The sequence below is a fragment of the Ranitomeya variabilis genome, chromosome 2 (genome assembly GCF_051348905.1).
Source record: "Ranitomeya variabilis isolate aRanVar5 chromosome 2, aRanVar5.hap1, whole genome shotgun sequence".
Taxonomy (NCBI): domain Eukaryota; kingdom Metazoa; phylum Chordata; class Amphibia; order Anura; family Dendrobatidae; genus Ranitomeya; species Ranitomeya variabilis.
Window position 1 is genome coordinate 458,878,280 of NC_135233.1, and position 20,905 is coordinate 458,899,184.

At 48.5% G+C, this 20,905-nt stretch overlaps 1 protein-coding gene across 1 annotated transcript; it reads right to left on the reverse strand.

The window, feature by feature from the left end:
• Positions 1–272: 272 nt before the first annotated feature.
• On the reverse strand, positions 273–4,348 carry LOC143806642 (transmembrane emp24 domain-containing protein 10-like). The gene is made up of 5 exons (XM_077287411.1): positions 4,119–4,348; positions 3,138–3,258; positions 2,981–3,054; positions 2,675–2,801; positions 273–423 (listed from the first exon to the last, which is right to left on the reverse strand). Exons 1-5 carry the CDS (start codon positions 4,299–4,301, stop codon positions 302–304), a joined length of 627 nt encoding a protein of 208 aa, XP_077143526.1. The 5' UTR covers positions 4,302–4,348; the 3' UTR covers positions 273–301.
• Positions 4,349–20,905: the final 16,557 nt, after the last annotated feature.

The following is a 20,905-nucleotide window of genomic DNA, read 5'->3' on the forward strand; positions in this document are numbered from 1 at the left end:
GCAGCGCTTTCCAGAAATTATCATCGCTGTCCCCATTGGGGCTCACAATCTACATTCCCTATCAGTATGTATTTGGAGTGCGGGAAGAACCCGGAGGAAACACGGGGAGAAAATACAAACTCCTTGCAGATGTCGTCCTTGGTAAGACTTGAAGCCAGCACTTTATAAAAGATCACGACCGGATCTTACGTCCTGTGTCTTCCATACATGTGTCCCCCCCGCGGTTTCCTCGCTACCATGCTTTACACGCATTTTAGAAAGAAAACCACTGACAGGAATAAACTGTTTTAATACATTTTAGTTATTCAATAAGTTTCTTAGACTTAAAAAACCTCCTCAGGTAGACGACCTGCCACGTGGCGAGAGCGACGAGACAAAACATGGAGAACGCGCTGAAGTAGAGGACACGCAGACTGGTCGACTCTGGGGAGAAGAAGAAAAAGAAAGTGATCAGTGCATCAGCAATTCTCGTCACCCTCCTGATCCATCCACTAATGAAGAACCAGATCGGGATGGAGACATGACATTGGGCATTGCCTGCACGCAGAACATCACCCTGCGCTCCATCTTCTCTGACCCCTATATAGTTTATTTCCCTTTAATTTTAATCTTTGGATCTATATCTGATTAAAGGCCCCGTCTCACATAGCGAGATCGCTAGCGAGATCGCTGCTGAGTCACTAGTTTTGTGACGCAACAGCGACCTCAGTAGCGATCTCGCTATGTGTGACACGTACCAGCGATCAGGCCCCTGCTGTAAGATCGCTGGTCGTGTCAGAATGGCCTGGACCTTTTTTTGGTCGTTGAGGTCCCGCTGACATCGCTGAATCGGTGTGTGTGACACCGATCCAGCAATGTCTTCACTGGTAACCAGGGTAAACATCGGGTTACTAAGCGCAGGGCCGCGCTTAGTAACCCGATGTTTACCCTGGTTACCAGCGTAAATGTAAAAAAAAAACAAACAGTACATACTCACCATCTGATGTCCGTCAGGTCCCTTGGCGTCTGCTTCCTGCTCTGACTGTCTGCCGGCCGGCCGGAAATTGAGAGCAGATCACAGCAGTGACGTCACCGCTGCGCTCTGCTCTCACTGTACGGCGGCACTCAGTCAGAGCAGGAAGCAGACGGCAAGGGACCTGACGGACATCAGATGGTGAGTATGTACTGTTTTTTTTTTTTTACATTTACGCTGGTAACCAGGGTAAATAATAATAATAATAATAATTTTATTTATATAGCGCCAACATATTCCGCAGCGCTTTACAACTTATAAGCGCGGCCCTGCGCTTAGTAACCCGATGTTTACCCTGGTTACCCGGGTGCTGCAGGGGGACTTCGGCATTGTTGAAGACAGTTTCAACGATGCCGAAGTCGTTCCCCTGATCGTTGGTCGCTGGAGAGAGCTGTCTGTGTGACAGCTCCCCAGCGACCACACAACGACTTACCAACGATCACGGCCAGGTCGTATCGCTGGTCGTGATCGTTGGTAAATCGCTATGTGAGACGGGGCCTTATCACATGACTGGGATTACTCGTTAAGGCCGGGTTCCCACAATGCAGATTTTCCAAGTCGATTTGCAAGCAGAACATCGCCCCAGCTAAGGAGACAACATTTCAATAAATCACGTTGCTGAAAGTTTTTCAAAAATGTGACAGAATGTACAAGATTATTGCTGCAGATATGCCAAGCAAAAAAAAAATCTGCACTGAATGTGGAAAGTGCGAACTCGCCCTTTCAGGAAGGTAAGCCCTGAACTGAAAATACAGCCATCTGTGTACGCATGGACCGGCCGCGGGGTAGGGGGCTGCGGGGGTCTCCTAACATGAACCTGACAGCCTCATGTATTCCTATTACAGACGTCTGAATTAGGCTTAGGGCAAAAGTTACATCTACGTATATGACAAAGATATTCCCGACAGGGAGAGCGGATTCCGGACAGTTAAAGGGGTTGTTTGGTGATAAAGTATTGATGGGGAGGATTGGTGGGGGTCCACCCAGTGGTATCCGCACTGATCAGCAGAACAGGACACATCCCCATCATTCCATTCATTCCCTATGGGCTGAAGAGCGTTGTGCAGCATTTCTGGCAGCCCCTTGTAGAATGACGAAGCGATGGTCGAGCATCTGACCTGGCACTATATTCCATTTCTGAGATAAAAGGGCCGTCACAAATAAAAACTCCCTATTTTGACGATCACTGCAGGTCCCAGTGATCAGACACCCATAGGCTGCCCTATATAACTTATTGAGGAGGGTCTGACAGCTGGAACCCGCACAGATCGGGAAAATGGGGTGTATGTCAGGCAATCCCCGAATGTTTTCTGCTTGTCTAACAGTTGTGAAACATTCGGCCGCAGATATTCCCAAGGTCACTCGAGCACCCGTGATATTCGGCGCGTCTCTGAGCTTCCTAGGAAAACTCGGGTAACGACACATGCGCTCATCACTAGTTAAGATGATTATCTCGACCCCATAGGGCCAAATCTATAGGTGGGGGTGACTTTTCTATACGACAGCCCATTGGGAAGCCACGCCCATATTTTGGGGACAGGCAATAATGTATCAGACAATCACGTGATCACTGGCAGACGAGGCAGTAACGAGGGATCAAAGATGCAGAAACAAACTGCAATGCTGCTGCAGCGCCTCTTCTTCGTCTGTACATTTACTCACCATTTGTGTCCCTCATTTCTTCTTCTCTTTTCTTCATGTAAGAGAAGTCCTTGACGATGGAGTCGGACAAGTCCTCCAGGCGCCTCAGCTCCACCTCCAGGGGCTTCAGCTTCTCGGCCTTCGCCAGCTAAAGAAAGACACAGACCACCATGAAGCGTCTACACAATGGGGCGGCCGCTCCCGTCAGCTCCACAGCACCCCACATCTCAGCTGCCCAGACGCCCGGGGGTCTGGGTGTAGGACCGCCAACCCTGAACGTCCATGTCTGGGGTGGAGCAGACATTGTGAGGAGCGTGGGACACTTACGTCTTCATAATTCTTCGCTTCCACGCCGTGTTTAACATCGAGGACAATCAGCTGCTCCGGAGATCGCGATGAATCTGGGGGGGTGAGAAAAGAAAAGACCACCATTAAATACAATCGATGGGGGACAAAGCCCTCCTCTGTGTATTCTAACACTGACCAGAGGAGGCGCTGTTCTCAAAGCAGACTTCATACACATCATAGTCGTCGGTGGTGAAGGCGAATTTGCCCTTTTTCGCTTCTTCTTTGGAAAACAGAATGTGTCCGACCGAGTCTGTGACCTGCAAGAGGCGCCAAGGGCAGCGACAGTGAGAAGATCCTGCAAGGCAAGAATCTGGAGACCCCCCCTCCTCAGTCCGGCCCCCCAACACCGATGTCCGGTCACAGAGGTTACTAAACCAGGAGGAAATCTGCAGCTGACATCACAGGGGGCGACGGAGGAGCAGGCTGCTGTAAGAAAAGCTCTGGTACCAGGGCACATTGCCCCCGCAACCACCAGGGCACATTGCCCCCGCAACCACCAGGGCACATTGCCCCCGCACGCCCTAGAGAGGATGAATGGAGCAGCGGTCGGCCCAGCCATCACGTCACAGAGAGAAAAGTCCCCCGCCTATCAGTAAGTCAGCACTGGACATCCCTTTAAGAGACTTTAATGTCAGAATAAAACCAGTCCAAACCTGACTTCCAGCCTCCCCCACCCCAGAGAGCAGGAAGCGATGACCTGTCAGAGACTTAGCGCTGTTTACACTTCCATCCGCCATGGAAAAAGGGGCAATCGGAGGACAACAGAGCCAGAATAGTCACTGGCAATAAAGGGGTCTTCACCTTTGGGGGACACTTTTTTTTTTTTACTTAAATGCATTAAATTAGGGTTAAATATAATTTTTGCTGTCGGGTTTCATTGTAAACTTTGCACCGATTGGCTTTTTACAGGCCCTTGGTTTCCCTGCAACAATCAGTGGTTATAAATGAGCGGAGAAAAACTGAGAAAAAGAGAAGAAAAGCGAGAGAGCTCACTGACAGATTCCCAGTGAGCTCCTTCTGCCGCACAGAGGCCCCAGACACAAGCTTGGAAGGTGGAGGACCCCTTTAATACTCGCTGACGTGGAGGCTGGGCTCCCCCGCAGGACACGTCACTTACTCGCAGGTGTGTGACGGCTCCCGGCAGCTCCGCCACCTCGTACTCCCCGGTCACCAGCACATCTTTATGGATCTCTTCCTTCAGGCATTTCTTGCCGTCTGCGGGGAGGTAGAAGGAGATGGCGCCGGTACTGGGCAGCAGAGCGCAGGCGCCGACGAGCAGCAGCAGCAGTACACCGACCATGACTGAAAAAGATGCTGCATCCGGGTATAAGAGGGCGGGGGTAGCGGCCGAGGAGACAGGGGCGGGGCCAGCACGGGAGACGTCTTTGGGCCAATAAGCGCAGTCAAATGTAGTGGGGAAGGTCACGTGAGTCTACGCTTACTTGTTATTGGCCGAGGAGAGCTGCGCTATGTGAGGACGTGGTGCGGGGGCGGGGCAGGAGATATGGGGAGCACATTCATGCTCAGCGGAACCGAGCGTGCGAGTATAAGGGGGGAATTCATGGAAACAGAGTTCCAAAATGTCTATAGACTGATGGAAATATGAGTCTAGCTCTCTGCTATCTGCTGCCATTCTCCAGCTGCTGTTATGGTGGGTGGGGTACACAGGAAATGGACCCCCCAGAGATCAATAAGTGATATGCATGTAACCAGCGCCAATGTCACCTGGCCGGCCGTCCTACGACGCACATTCAGCTGGAATGTATGGTGGCGCAGAGACTCAGCGGCTCCCTGCACTGCTGTACACACTGCCAGCCAATCAGAGGACGGCAGCTGTAATGGGCGGCGCTTGGCAGTGACATCATGCGTTGCTGGGGAGAGCGCACTGAAGTCACTGCCGACTCCTGCACCAGCTAAAGAGGAGGAAACTGCGCGTAACTTGTGGGGGAAGGCGAGAAGGATCATCTGATTCTTTGTAAAATGTGCTGAAGAAGACCTGAAGTGGCCTGGATGGGGACATTATACTAGGAAGGAGCTAAAGATGGAGGGTACATTATACCAGGAAGGGGCCGAGGATGGAGGGGGCATTATACCAGGAAGGGTTCCAGGATGGAGGGGGCATTATACCAGGAAGGCGCTGAGGATGGAGGGGGCATTATACCAGGAAGGGGCCGACGTTGGAGGGGGCATTATACCAGGAAGGGGCCGAGGATGGAGGGGGCATTATACCAGGAAGGGGCCGACGTTGGAGGGGGCATTATACCAGGAAGGGGCCGCGGATGGAGGGGGCATTATACCAGGAAGGAGCCGAGGATGGAGGGGGCATTATACCAGGAAGGGGCCGACGTTGGAGGGGGCATTATACCAGGAAGGGGCCGAGGATGGAGGGGGCATTATACCAGGAAGGGGCCGAGGATGGAGGGGGCATTATACCAGGAAGGGGCCGACGTTGGAGGGGGCATTATACCAGGAAGGGGCCAAGGATGGAGGGGCCTTATACCAGGAAGGGGCTGAGGATGGAGGGGGCATTATACCAGGACGGGGCCGAGGATGGAGGGGGCATTATACCAGGAAGGGGCTGAGGATGGAGGGGGGCCTTATACCAGGACTGGGCCAAGGATGGAGAGGGCATTATACCAGGAAGGGTTCCAGGATGCAGGGGACATTATACCAGGAAGGGGCCCAGGATGGAGGGGGCATTATACCAGGAAGAGGCTGAGGATGGAGGGGGCCTTATACCAGGAAGGGGCCCAGGATGGAGGGGGCATTATACCAGGGAGGGGCCGAGGATGGAGGGGGCCTTATACCAGGGAGGGGCCGAGGATGGAGGGGACATTATACCAGGAAGGGGCCAAGGATGGTGGGGGCATTATACCAGGAAGGGGCCCAGGATGGAGGGGGCATTATACCAGGAAGAGGCTGAGGATGGAGGGGGCCTTATACCAGGAAGGGGCCCAGGATGGAGGGGGCCTTATACCAAGAGAGGGCCCAGAATGAGGTACATTATACTGGGAGGTGGCCCAAGATCGAGGGGGGCATTTTAATAATAATAATAATCTTTATTTTTATATAGTGCCATCATACACCGCAGCACTTTACAGACATTATCATCACTGTCCCCATTGGGGCTCACAATCTACATTCCCTATCAGTATGTCTTTGGAGTGTGGGAGGAAACCGGAGAACCCGGAGGAAACCCACACAAACACGGGGAGAACATACAAACTCCTTGCAGATGTTGTCCTTTACCAGAAAAGGTCCCAGGATTGAAGGGGCATTATACCAGGAGGGAGCCCAGGATGATGGAAGAGGCCGAAGATAGGGGACATTATACCAGGATGGGGAACATTATACCAGGAAGGGGCCTAGGATTGGGATATTATTACTGGAAAGAGCCAGGACGGATGGGCTTTATTACATGTGGAGTGAACACGCATGTATTTATAGGATCGAGAACACTACAAGGGCCCATAAAGCTGACTTACATGCAGGTGGGGCCCAGGGACAAATTTTGCACTGGGGCTGATCGGAATCTAGTTATGCCACTGGATAAAATTTCTCCATTCTGCTAGTCACGGTGGTGGGACCCCCAGTGATCAGCAAGTTATCACATAGCCAACTTGTTTTCATCGGTCAATCCCTTTAAATAGAGTTTGTCGGGAGCAGACAGGATCGTCCTCAGTGATCAGGGATTGTATAAGGAATAAAGCTGTAACAAGGAATGTCATACCACTACTGGGCACTAGGTAGCACTGCAGTACAATACTAGTCTATATGGCATCTTTTTGAGCTCTATGTAGTACAGATCTGATCGGTGATTTTGCCAACTTTTCCTTTGCTCTGGTTTTCAGAACTTTCTTTCTTGGTCCCTATCACAGATCTTGTTATGTTGGGGCATCTGTCTGATCATCATTATACGGCAATATTAGTTAAAGGGGTTGTCTGGACATAAAATATTGATGACCTTTTCTTAGGACAGGTTGTCAGTATCAGATCGGTATAGATTTGACACCTGGTGGCATCGGATGCTATTAGATCCACTGGTGGTCCCATTGCCCAGAACTGCAGCTCAGCTCCTATACTCTTCAATAGGAGATTGTCTGCAGCTTTTCTGCTCCATCCAGTGCCAGAGCTGATAACAGCGGACAGCAGCGGTGCCGGGTGTCACTGAAGGCACTTTATTGTATGAGTTTATTTGCAAAATGGAAGTTGGGTTTATTGGAATAAACTGCTTACAACTATATGATACTGGCGCCATCTAATGCCAAATAATACTATCATATAAAGCAGGTGTAATGCATCACAGAGCGCCCAATAACGCTGCCACGTGATGAGCAGGTAACATTCTATGTAAGGCGATAATAATAATAATAATAATAATAATAATAATAAGGCGATTATGCATCATTACTGAGGCTGATAACCAGAATAAATGCCGGGATCAATGTCCCATCTGCAGAAATCTAGGAGCCATAACTTGTTCAGTGTATCATCCATAACAGCATTGTGCATCGCAGCAAAGTGCAGTGTATCACTCATCACAACACAGTGTACCGTCCATCACAGTGCATTGTAGTATCGCCCATCACAGCATGGTGTATTACATATCACCGCTCAGTACATTCCTCGTCACAGTGCAATGCGTTCCTCATCACAATGCAGTGTATCCCTCAACACATTGCAGTTTATTGCCCAGCACAGTGCAGTGTATCCCTCGTTACAGTGCAGTGTACCGCCCAGCACAGTGTAGTGTACCGGCCAGCACAGTGTAGTATACCGCCCAGCACAATGCAGTGTACCGCCCAGCACATTGCAGTGTACCGCCCAGCACAGTGTAGTATACCGCCCAGCACAGTTCAGTATACCGCCCAGCACAATGCAGGGTACCGCCCAGCGCAGTGTAGTATACTGCCCAGCACAATGCAGTGTACCGCCCAGCACAGTGCAGTGTACCGCCCAGCACAGTGTAGTATACCGCCCAGCACAGTGCAGTGTACCGCCCAGCACAGTGTAGTATACTGCCCAGCACAGTGTAGTATACCGCTCAGCACAATGCAGTGAACTGCCCAGCACAGTGCAGTGTACCGCCCAGCACAGTGCAGTATACTGTTATGATCCGGTGACCTTGGGGCCGCATGACAGACTTTCTCAGGAGTAGGTGGTACCTGTACTGACCGCAAACCCTAAACTAACACCGCAACTAGAAGTAGCCGTGGGATGTACCTAACACGTCCTAGACACCTCGACACACCCGGAGGACTAAATACCCCTATAGATGGAAATGGGAATTCTATCTTGCCTCAGAGCAGAACCCCAAAGGATAGGCAGCCCCCCACAAATATTGACTGTGTGTATAAGAGGAAAGACACACGCAGGCAGAAAAACAGGATTTGGCAAAAGAGGCACTTCTAGCTAAATAGGAAAGGATAGGACAGAATTCTAAGCGGTCAGTATAAAAATCCTAAAAATATCCACAGCAGATAATACAAATATTGTACATCTAACTAAAGACATAGAAAGTATATCTGCATCTCCTGAGAATCCAGCATGACTGAAAAATCCAAACAAAGTCTAAGCTAGACAAAAACACAATCAATTGCACTGAATTGCAAGCACACTGCATGTGTGCACAGAGACAAAAACCAGACACTTATCTTAGCTGAATTTGGCAGCAGGGCATGAGGAACCAGAGAGAGATGCAATCCCTCCAAGTACAATGGACAACTGGCACGGACTCATGGATCCTGCACACCTAAATACCTAATAGAGCTGCAATCAGCAGAAACATCTGCCCTGGATTACAACCCCAAGACAACTGCACTACCACCAACAACCACCGGAGGGAGCCCAAGTGCAGAATTCACAACAGTACCCCCCCTTGAAGAGGGGTCACCGAACCCTCACCAGAGCCCCCAGGCCGATCAGGACGAGCCAGATGAAAGGCACGGACCAAATCAGCAGCATGGACATCAGAGGCAAAAACCCAAGAATTATCCTCCTGGCCATAACCCTTCCATTTGACAAGGTACTGAAGCCTCCACCTTGAAAAGCGAGAATCCAAGATCTTCTCAACCACATACTCCAACTCCCCATCAACCAACACAGGAGCAGGAGGATCAACAGAGGGAACAACGGGCACCACATATTTCCGCAATAAAGATCTATGGAAAACATTATGGATGGCAAAAGAGGTCGGAAGGGCCAAACGAAAAGACACCGGATTGATAATCTCAGAAATTCTATAAGGACCAATAAACCGAGGCTTAAACTTAGGGGAAGAAACCTTCATAGGAACATGACGGGAAGACAACCAGACCTAATCCCCAACCCGAAGACGGGAACCAACACACCGACGACGGTTACCAAAACGCTGAGCCTCCTCCTGAGACAACACCAAATTGTCCACCACATGAGCCCAAATCTGCTGCAACCTGTCAACCACAGAATCCACACCAGGACAATCAGAAGGTTCAACTTGCCCCGAAGAAAAACAAGGATGAAAACCAAAATTACAAAAGAAGGGCGAAACCAAGGTAGCCGAAGTAGCCCGATTATTAAGGGCGAACTCGGCCAATGGCAAGAAAGCCACCCAATCATCCTGATCAGCAGACACAAAGCATCTCAAATAAGTTTCCAAAGTCTGATTAGTTCGCTCGGTCTGGCCATTTGTCTGAGGATGAAATGCGGAAGAAAAAGACAAATCAATGCCCAACCTAGCACAAAAGGCCCGCCAAAACCTAGAAACAAACTGGGAACCTCTGTCGGACACAATATTCTCCGGAATACCATGCAAACGAACCACATGCTGAAAAAACAACAGAACCAAATCAGAAGAGGAAGGCAATTTAGGCAAAGGCACCAAATGAACCATCTTAGAAAACCGGTCACAAACCACCCAGATAACCGACATCCTCTGGGAAACCGGAAGATCTGAAATAAAATCCATAGAAATATGCGTCCAGGGCCTCTCAGGGACCGGCAAAGGCAAAAGCAACCCACTAGCACGGGAACAACAAGGCTTGGCCCGCGCACAAGTCCCACAGGACTGCACAAAAGAACGCACATCACGCGACAAAGAAGGCCACCAAAAGGACCTACCAACCAAATCTCTGGTACCAAAAATACCAGGATGGCCAGCCAACACAGAACAATGAACCTCAGAAATCACTCTACTAGTCCATCTATCAGGAACAAACAGTTTCCCCACTGGACAGCGGTCAGGTTTGTCAGCCTGAAATTCCTGCAGAACCCGTCGCAAATCAGGGGAAATGGCAGAAAGGACCACCCCTTCCTTCAGAATGCCCACCGGCTCAAGTACCTCAGGAGAATCAGGCAAAAAACTCCTAGAGAGGGCATCAGCCTTAATATTCTTAGAACCCGGAAGATACGAGACCACGAAATCAAAACGGGAGAAAAACAGGGACCATCGAGCCTGTCTAGGATTCAGCCGTTTGGCAGATTTGAGGTAAATCGGATTTTTATGATCGGTCAAGACCACAATACGGTGCTTGACTCCCTCAAGCCAATGTCGCCATTCCTCAAACGCCCACTTCATAGCCAACAACTCCCGATTGCCAACATCATAATTGCGTTCAGCAGGCGAAAACTTACGGGAAAAGAAGGCACACGGTTTCATCAAGGAACCATCAGAATTCCTCTGAGACAAAACGGCCCCTGCCCCAATCTCAGAAGCGTCAACCTCAACCTGAAACGGAAGAGAAACATCCGGCTGACGCAACACCGGGGCAGAAGTAAATCAGCGTTTAAGCTCCTGAAAGGCAGAGACAACCGCAGAGGACCAATTCGTTACATCAGCGCCTTTCTTCGTCAAATCGGTCAGGGGTTTAACCACACTGGAGAAGTTAGCAATGAAACGGCGATAAAAATTAGCAAAGCCCAAAAATTTCTGAAAGCTCTTCACGGATGTGGGCTGAATCCAATCATGAATGGCCTGAACCTTAACCGGATCCATCTCTATAGATGAGGGAGAAAAAATGAAGCCCAAAAAAGAAATCTTCTGTACTCCAAAGAGACGCTTAGACCCCCTTCACAAACAAAGCATTATCACGAAGGATCTGAAATACCATTCTGACCTGTTTCACATGAGACTCCCAATCATCGGAAAAAATTAAGATGTCATCCAAATATACAATCATGAATTTATCAAGATAATTCCGGAAGATATCATGCATGAAGGACTGAAAAACAGATGGAGCATTAGAGAGCCCGAATGGCATCACAAGGTATTCAAAATGGCCTTCGGGCATATTAAACGCAGTTTTCCATTCGTCACCCTGCTTAATACGAACAAGATTATATGCCCCCCGAAGGTCAATTTTAGTAAACCAACTAGCCCCCTTAATCCTGGCAAACAAATCGGAAAGCAAAGGTAAAGGGTATTGAAACTTGACCGTGATCTTATTCAAGAGGTGATAATCAATACAGGGTCTCAAGGAGCCATCCTTCTTAGCAACAAAAAAAAATCCCGCTCCCAACGGTGAAGAAGATGGCCGAATATGCCCTTTCTCCAAAGACTCCTTAACATAACTCCGCATGGCGGTATGTTCCGGCACAGACAGGTTGAAAAGTCGGCCCTTAGGAAACTTACAGCCTGGAATCAAGTCAATAGCACAATCACAGTCCCTATGCGGTGGAAGGGAACTGGACTTGGGCTCATCGAATACATCCTGAAAATCAGACAAAAACTCTGGAACTTCAGAAGAGGAGGAAGAGGAGATTGACATCACAGGAACGTCATTATGAACCCCCTGACAACTGCAACTAGTCACAGACATAGACTTCCAATCCAACACAGGATTATGTATCTGCAACCATGGAAAACCCAGCACAATAGCATCATGCAAATTATGCAACACCAGAAAACGACAATCTTCCTGATGGGCTGGCGCCATGCACATGGTCACCTGTGTCCAAAACTGGGGTTTATTTTTAGCCAAAGGTGTAGCATCAATGCCCCTTAAAGGAATAGGGTTCTGCAAAGACTGCAAAGGGAAACCACAACGCCTGGCAAATTCAAAGTCCATTAAGTTCAAAGCGGCGCCTGAATCCACAAACGCCATGACAGAAAATGACGACAATGAGCAGATGAAGGTCACAGATAACAGAAATTTAGGTTGTACAGTTCCGATGGTAACTGAACTAGCGATTCTCTTTGTACGCTTTGGGCAGACTGAAATGACATGAGAAGCATCGCCACAATAAAAACACAACCTATTCTGACGTCTGAAACCTTGTTGTTCCGTTCTAGACAGAATCCTATCACACTGCATAGGCTCAGGCATCTGCTCTGAGGACAACGCCACAGTGCACACATTTCTGCGCTCCCGCAAACGCCGATCAATCTGAATGGCCAGAGACATAGAATCACTCAGACCAACAGGCGTGGGAAACCCCACCATAACATCTTTAACAGATTCAGAAAGACCCTTTCTGAAAATTGCCGCCAAAGCATCCTCATTCCATTTAGTCAGCACAGACCATTTTCTAAATTTCTGACAATACAATTCTGCCGCTTCTGAACCCTGAAACAGGGCCAACAAGGTCTTCTCCGCTTGATCCACAGAATTTGGTTCATCATATAATAATCCTAGAGCCTGAAAAAAGGCATCTACATTAAGCAAGGCCGGATTCCCAGATTCCAGGGAAAATGCCCAATCCTGAGGGTCGCCACGCAGCAGGGAGATGACAATTTTAACCTGCTGAATGGGATCACCAGAGGAACGAGGCTTCAGAGCAAAAAACAGTTTACAGTTGTTTTGAAAACTAAAAAATTTGGACCTGTCCCCAAAAAACAAATCAGGAGTGGAATCCTAGGCTCTAAAAGCGGAGTCTGAACAATATAATAAGAAATACCCTGTACCCTAGCAGCAAGCTGGTCTACACGAGAAACTAATCCCTGAACAACCATGCTAGCACAAGACTCCTCAGTCACCCAGAGGAAAAGAGGGAAGAAAAGACAAAGCAGGCTACAGAAAAAAAAATGGCTCTTTCTTCCCTTCTTCTGAGATGCATTTAACTCATTGTTGGCCAGTTGTACTGTTATGATCCGGTGACCTTGGAGCCACATGAGAGACTTTCTCAGGAGTAGGTGGTACCTGTACTGACCGCAAACCCTAAACTAACACCGCAACTAGAAGTAGCCGTGGGATGTACCTAACACGTCCTAGACACCTCGACACAGCCGGAGGACTAAATACCCCTATAGATGGAAATGGGAATTCTATCTTGCCTCAGAGCAGAACCCCAAAGGATAGGCAGCCCCCCACAAATATTGACTGTGAGTATAAGAGGAAAGACACACGCAGGCAGAAAAACAGGATTTAGCAAAAGAGGCACTTCTAGCTAAATAGAAAAGGATAGGACAGAATTCTAAGCGGTCAGTGTTATGATCCCAATGGCAGAGGATCTCAGAGATTTCAGCAAAGTCTGCAAACATAAATACCAGCTCATAGGGAAGTGGTAACTAGGCTGACCGTATATCTGATCCTAGCACAAACAACTAACAGTAGCCGGGGAACGTACCTACGTTGATCCTAGACGTCTCGCGCCAGCCGGAGAACTAACTAACCCTGTCAGGGAAAATAAGACCTCTCTTGCCTCAAGAAGAAAGACCCCAAAGTTATAGTACAAGCCCCCAACAAATAATAACGGTGAGGTAAGAAGAAAAGACAAACGTAAGAATGAACTAGATTTTAGCAAAGAGAGGCCCACTGACTAATAGCAGAAGATAGTAAGATGACTTATACGGTCAGCAAAAAACCCTACCAAAATATCCACGCTGAATATCCAAGAACCCCCGAACCGACTAACGGTGAGGGGGGAGAATATCAGCCTCCTAGAGCTTCCAGCAAAATCAGGAATCACATTTTGTACAAGCTGGACAAAAATAAGAACAATGCAAATAAACTAAAATAAGAAAGCAGGACTTAGCTTATCTTGCAAGGAACCAGGACCTGAAGACAGGAGCAAACAGAAATGAACTGATTACAACGATGCCAGGCACTGGACTGAGAATCCAGGAAGTTTAAATAGCAACACCCCAGGCCTAACGAACCAGGTGAGTACCAACCTGGGGAAAGACAATCCAAGTGCCAACCACTAGTGACCACAAGAGGGAGCCAAGAAGTATAGTTCACAACAGTACCCCCCCTTTAAGGAGGGGTCACCGAACCCTCACCAAGACCACCAGGGCGATCAGGATGAGCAGCGTGGAAGGCACGAACCAAATCGGCCGCATGAACATCAGAAGCGACCACCCAGGAATTATCCTCCTGACCATAGCCCTTCCATTTGACCAGATACTGAAGCCTCCGTCTAGAGAGACGAGAATCCAAGATCTTCTCCACCACGTACTCCAACTCGCCCTCAACCAACACCGGAGCAGGAGGCTCAACAGCAGGAACCACAGGCACAACGTACCGCCGCAACAAAGACCTATGGAACACGTTGTGAATGGCAAACGACACCGGAAGATCCAAACGAAATGATACTGGATTAAGAACTTCCAAAATTTTATAAGGACCAATAAAGCGAGGCTTAAACTTAGGAGAGTAAACCTTCAGAGGGACATACTGAGAAGACAACCAAACCAACTTCCCCACACGAAGTCGGGGACCCACACCGCGGCGGCGGTTGGCAAAACGCTGAGCCTTCTCCTGTGACAACTTCAAGTTGTCCACCACATGATTCCAAATCCGCTGCAACCTATCCACCACGGAATCCACCCCAGGACAGTCAGAAGGCTCAACATGACCCGAGGAAAAACGAGGATGAAAACCAGAGTTGCAGAAAAATGGCGAAACCAAAGTAGCGGAACTAGCCCGATTATTAAGGGCAAACTCAGCCAATGGCAAGAAGGTCACCCAATCATCCTGGTCCGCAGAAACAAAACATCTCAAATAAGCCTCCAGTGTCTGATTAGTTCGCTCCGTTTGGCCATTAGTCTGAGGATGAAAGGCAGATGAAAACGACAAATCAATGCCCATTTTAGCACAAAAAGATCGCCAGAATCTGGACACAAACTGGGATCCTCTGTCGGACACGATATTCTCAGGAATGCCGTGTAAACGAACCACATTCTGAAAAAACAAAGGAACCAGATCGGAAGAGGAAGGCAACTTAGGCAAGGGCACCAAATGGACCATCTTGGAAAAACGATCACACACCACCCAGATGACAGACATTCCTTGAGACACCGGAAGATCAGAAATGAAATCCATGGAAATGTGTGTCCAAGGCCTCTTCGGGACGGGCAAGGGCAAAAGCAACCCGCTAGCACGAGAACAACAAGGCTTAGCCCGAGCACAAGTCCCACAGGACTGCACAAATGACCGCACATCCCGTGACAAGGAAGGCCACCAAAAGGACCTGGCCACCAAATCTCGGGTACCAAAAATCCCCGGATGCCCTGCCAACACCGAGGAATGAACCTCGGAAACAACTCTGCTGGTCCATCTATCAGGAACAAACAGTCTGTCGGGTGGACAAGAGTCAGGTCTACCAGCCTGAAACCTCTGCAACACACGTCGCAAATCAGGAGATATGGCCGACACGATTACTCCCTCTTTAAGAATACCAGCTGGCTCCGAGACGCCAGGAGAGTCAGGCACAAAGCTCCTAGAAAGAGCATCAGCCTTCACATTCTTCGACCCAGGCAGGTACGAGACCACAAAGTCAAAACGAGAGAAAAACAATGACCAACGAGCCTGTCTAGGATTCAGGCGCTTAGCAGACTCGAGATACATCAGATTTTTGTGATCAGTCAAGACCACCACACGATGCTTAGCACCCTCAAGCCAATGACGCCACTCCTCAAATGCCCACTTCATGGCCAACAACTCCCGATTGCCAACATCATAGTTCCGCTCAGCAGGCGAAAACTTCCTAGAGAAAAAAGCACATGGTCTCATCAAAGAGCAACCAGAGCCTCTCTGCGACAAAACAGCCCCAGCACCGATCTCAGAAGCATCCACTTCAACCTGAAAGGGAAGTGAGACATCAGGCTGGCACAAAACAGGCGCCGAAGTAAACCGGCGCTTCAGCTCCTGGAAGGCCTCCACGGCTGCAGGAGCCCAATTAGTTACATCAGAACCTTTCTTGGTCATATCCGTCAAAGGTTTAACAACGCTAGAAAAGTTAGCGATAAAACGACGGTAGAAATTAGCAAACCCCAAGAACTTTTGGAGACTCTTAACAGACGTGGGTTGAGTCCAATCATGAATAGCTCGGACCTTGACTGGGTCCATCTCCACAGCAGAAGGGGAGAAAATAAAACCCAAAAAGGAAACCTTCTGCACTCCAAAGAGACACTTTGAGCCCTTCACAAACAAAGCATTATCACGCAAAACCTGAAACACCATCCTGACCTGCTTTACATGAGAATCCCAATCATCAGAAAAAAACAGAATATCATCCAGATAAACAATCATAAATTTATCTAGATACTTCCGGAAGATATCATGCATAAAGGACTGAAACACTGAAGGAGCATTAGAGAGCCCAAAGGGCATCACCAAGTACTCGAAATGACCTTCGGGCTTATTAAATGCAGTTTTCCATTCATCTCAATGCCTAATGCGCACAAGGTTGTACGCACCACGAAGATCTATCTTGGTGAACCACTTGGCACCCTTAATCCGAGCAAACAAGTCCGACAATAGTGGCAAAGGATACTGAAATTTAACAGTGATTTTATTCAGAAGCCGATAGTCTATACAAGGTCTCAAAGACCCGTCTTTCTTGGCCACAAAAAAGAATCCCGCACCAAGAGGGGAAGAGGATGGACGAATATGCCCCTTCTCCAAAGACTCCTTGACATAAGAACGCATTGCGGCATGCTCGGGTACAGACAAATTAAATAATCGTCCCTTAGGAAATTTACTACCAGGAATCAAATCTATAGCGCAGTCACAGTCCCTATGAGGAGGAAGAGCACTGGACCTGGACTCACTGAATACATCCTGATAGTCACACAAATACTCAGGAACTTCTGAAGGAGTAGAGGAAGCAATAGACACCGGCGGAGAATCGCAATGAATTCCCTGACAACCCCAACTTGACACAGACATAGCCTTCCAATCCAAAACTGGATTATGCGTCTGTAACCATGGCAGACCTAAAACGACCAAATCATTCATTTTATGCAAAACAAGAAAACGAATCACCTCCCGATGTTCAGGAGTCATGCACATGGTCACTTGTGTCCAATACTGCGGTTTATTTTCCGCCAGTGGTGTAGCATCAATTCCTCTAAGAGGAATAGGAATTTTTAAAGGCTCCAGGACAAAACCACAGCGCTTCGCAAACGACAAGTCCATAAGACTCAGGGCAGCACCTGAATCCACAAACGCCACAACAGGGTAGGAAGACAATGAGCAAATTAAGGTCACAGACAAAATAAATTTAGGCTGCAAATTACCAATGGTGACAGGACTGACAACCTTTGTTAGGCGTTTAGAGCATGCTGATATAACATGTGTAGAATCACCACAGTAAAAACACAGCCCATTCTGACGTCTATGATTTTGTCGTTCAGTACTAGTCAGGATTCTATCACATTGCATTGAGACAGGTGTCTGTTCAGACAACACCGCCAGAGGATTAGCGGATTTGCGCTCCCGCAAACGCTGATCAATCTGAATAGCCAGCGCCATAGAATCATTCAGACTTGTAGGAATGGAGAAACCCACCATCACATTCTTAATGGCTTCAGAAAGGCCATTTCTGAAATTTGCGGCCAGAGCACACTCATTCCATTGAGTAAGCACGGACCATTTCCGAAATTTTTGGCAATACACTTCAGCTTCATCCTGGCCCTGAGAGATAGCCAGTAAAGCTTTTTCTGCCTGAATTTCAAGATTAGGCTCCTCATAAAGCAATCCGAGCGCCAGAAAAAACGCATCAATATTTGCCAATGCCGGATCTCCTGGCGCCAACGAGAAAGCCCAATCCTGAGGGTCGCCACGCAAGAAGGAGATAACAATTTTAACTTGCTGAGCTGAATCTCCAGACGAACGAGGTTTCAAAGATAGAAACAATTTACAATTATTCCTAAAATTCCTGAATTTAAATCGATCTCCAGAGAACAGCTCAGGAATAGGTATCTTAGGCTCTGACATAGGACTGCTAACAACAAAATCCTGAATACCCTGCACTCGTGCAGCAAGCTGATCCACACTAGTAATCAAGGTCTGAACATTCATGTCTGCAGCAAAGCTTCAAGCCACTCAGAGAAAAAGGGGAAGGAAGGAAGAAAGAAAAAAAAAAAAAAAACTCAGAACTTCTTTTCTTTTAATCCCGCTTCTGCAATGCATTAACTATTCACTTGGCCTGGCATACTGTTATGATCCCAATGGCAGAGGATCTCAGAGATTTCAGCAAAGTCTGCAAACATAAATACCAGCTCATAGGGAAGTGGTAACTAGGCTGACCGTATATCTGATCCTAGCACAAACAACTAACAGTAGCCGGGGAACGTACCTACGTTGATCCTAGACGTCTCGCGCCAGCCGGAGAACTAACTAACCCTGTCAGGGAAAATAAGACCTCTCTTGCCTCAAGAAGAAAGACCCCAAAGTTATAGTACAAGCCCCCAACAAATAATAACGGTGAGGTAAGAAGAAAAGACAAACGTAAGAATGAACTAGATTTTAGCAAAGAGAGGCCCACTGACTAATAGCAGAAGATAGTAAGATGACTTATACGGTCAGCAAAAAACCCTACCAAAATATCCACGCTGAATATCCAAGAACCCCCGAACCGACTAACGGTGAGGGGGGAGAATATCAGCCCCCTAGAGCTTCCAGCGAAATCAGGAATCACATTTTGTACAAGCTGGACAAAAATAAGAACAATGCAAATAAACAAAAATAAGAAAGCAGGACTTAGCTTATCTTGCAAGGAACCAGGACCTGAAGACAGGAGCAAACAGAAATGAACTGATTACAACGATGCCAGGCACTGGACTGAGAATCCAGGAAGTTTAAATAGCAACACCCCAGGCCTAACGAACCAGGTGAGTACCAACCTGGGGAAAGACAATCCAAGTGCCAACCACTAGTGACCACAAGAGGGAGCCAAGAAGTATAGTTCACAACAGGTCAGTATAAAAATCCTAAAAATATCCACAGCAGATAATACAAATATTCTACATCTAACTAAAGACATAGAAAGTATATCTGCATCTCCTGAGAATCCAGCATTCCTGAAAAATCCAAACAAAGTCTAAGCTAGACAAAAACACAATGAATTGCACTGAATTGCAAGCACACTGCATGTGTGCACAGAGACAAAAACCAGACACTTATCTTAGCTGAATTTGGCAGCAGGGCATGAGGAACCAGAGAGAGATGCAATCCCTCCAAGTACAATGGACAACTGGCACGGACTCATGGATCCTGCATACCTAAATACCTAATAGAGCTGCAATCAGCAGAAACACCTGCCCTGGATTACAACCCCAAGACAACTGCACTACCACCAACAACCACCGGAGGGAGCCCAAGAGCAAAATTCACAACAGTAAACCGCCCAGCACAGTGCAGTGTACCGCCCAGCACAGTGTAATATACCGCCCAGCACAGTGTAGTATACCGCCCAGCACAATGCAATGTACCGCCCAGCACAGTGCAGTGTACCGCCCAGCACAGTGCAGTATACCGCAAGGCACAGTGCAGTATACCACCCAGCACAGTGCAGTGTACCGCTCGGCATAGTGTAGTATACTGCCCAGCACAGTTCAGTATACCGTCCAGCACAGTGCAGTATACCGCCCAGCACAGTGCAGTATACCGCCCAGCACAGTGTAGTATACCGCCCAGCACAATGCAGTGTACTGCCCGGCACAGTGTAGTATACCGCCCAGCATAGTGCAGTATACCGCCCAGCAAAGTGTAGTATACCGCCCAGCACAGTGCAGTATACCGCCCAGCAAAGTGTAGTATACCGCCCAGCACAGTGTAGTATACTGCCCAGCACAGTGCAGTATACCGCCCAGCACAGTGTAGTATACCGCCCAGCGCAATGCAGTGTACCGCCCTGCACAGTATAGTATACCGCCCAGCACAGTGTAGTATACCGCCCAGCACAGTGCAGTGTACCGCCATGCACAGTGTAGTGTACCGCCATGCACAGTGTAGTATACCGTCCAGCACAGTGTAGTGTACCGCCCAGCACAATGCAGTGTACCGCCCAGCACAGTGTAGTATACCGCCCAGCACAGTGTAGTATACCGCCCAGCACAGTGCAGTGTACCGCCATGCACAGTGTAGTATACTGCCCAGCACAATGCAGTGTACTGCCCGGCACAGTGTAGTATACCGCCCAGCACAGTGTAGTATACCGCCCAGCACAGTGTAGTTTACCGCCCAGCACATTGTAGTATACCACCCAGCACAGTGTAGTATACCATCCAGCACAGTGCAGTGTACCGCCCAGCACAGTGTAGTATACCGCCCAGCACAGTGTAGTATACCGCCCAGCACAATGCGGTGTACCGCCCTGCACAGTGTAGTATACTGCCCAGCACAGTGCAGTGTAACACCCAGCACAGTGTAGAATAGCGCCCAGCACAGTGCAGTACACCGCCCAGCACAGTGCAGTATACCACCCAGCACAGTGCAGTATACCGCTCAGCACAGTGCAGTATACCGCCCAGCACAGTGCAGTATACCGCCCAGCACAGTGTAGTGTACCGCCCAGCACAGTGTAGTTTACCGCCCAGCACAGTGCATTGTACTGCCCAGCACAGTGTAGTATACCGCCCAGCACAATGCAGTGTACCGCCCGGCACACTGTAGTATACCGCCCAGCATAGTGCAGTGTACCGCCCAGCACAGTGCAGTGTACCGCCCAGCACAGTGCAGTATACCGCCCAGCACAGTGCAG

Bases quoted from the DNA above. Each gene is read 5' to 3' on its own strand.
- LOC143806642 (XM_077287411.1), bottom strand. From the start codon at position 4,301: ATGGTCGGTGTACTGCTGCTGCTGCTCGTCGGCGCCTGCGCTCTGCTG. The intron at 3,259-4,118 runs GTAAGTGACGTG...CGCCTCTTGCAG, and splicing joins GAGCCGTCACACACCTGCGA to GTCACAGACTCGGTCGGACA. The intron at 424-2,674 runs GTGAGTAAATGT...TCTTCTCCCCAG, and splicing joins AGAAATGAGGGACACAAATG to AGTCGACCAGTCTGCGTGTC.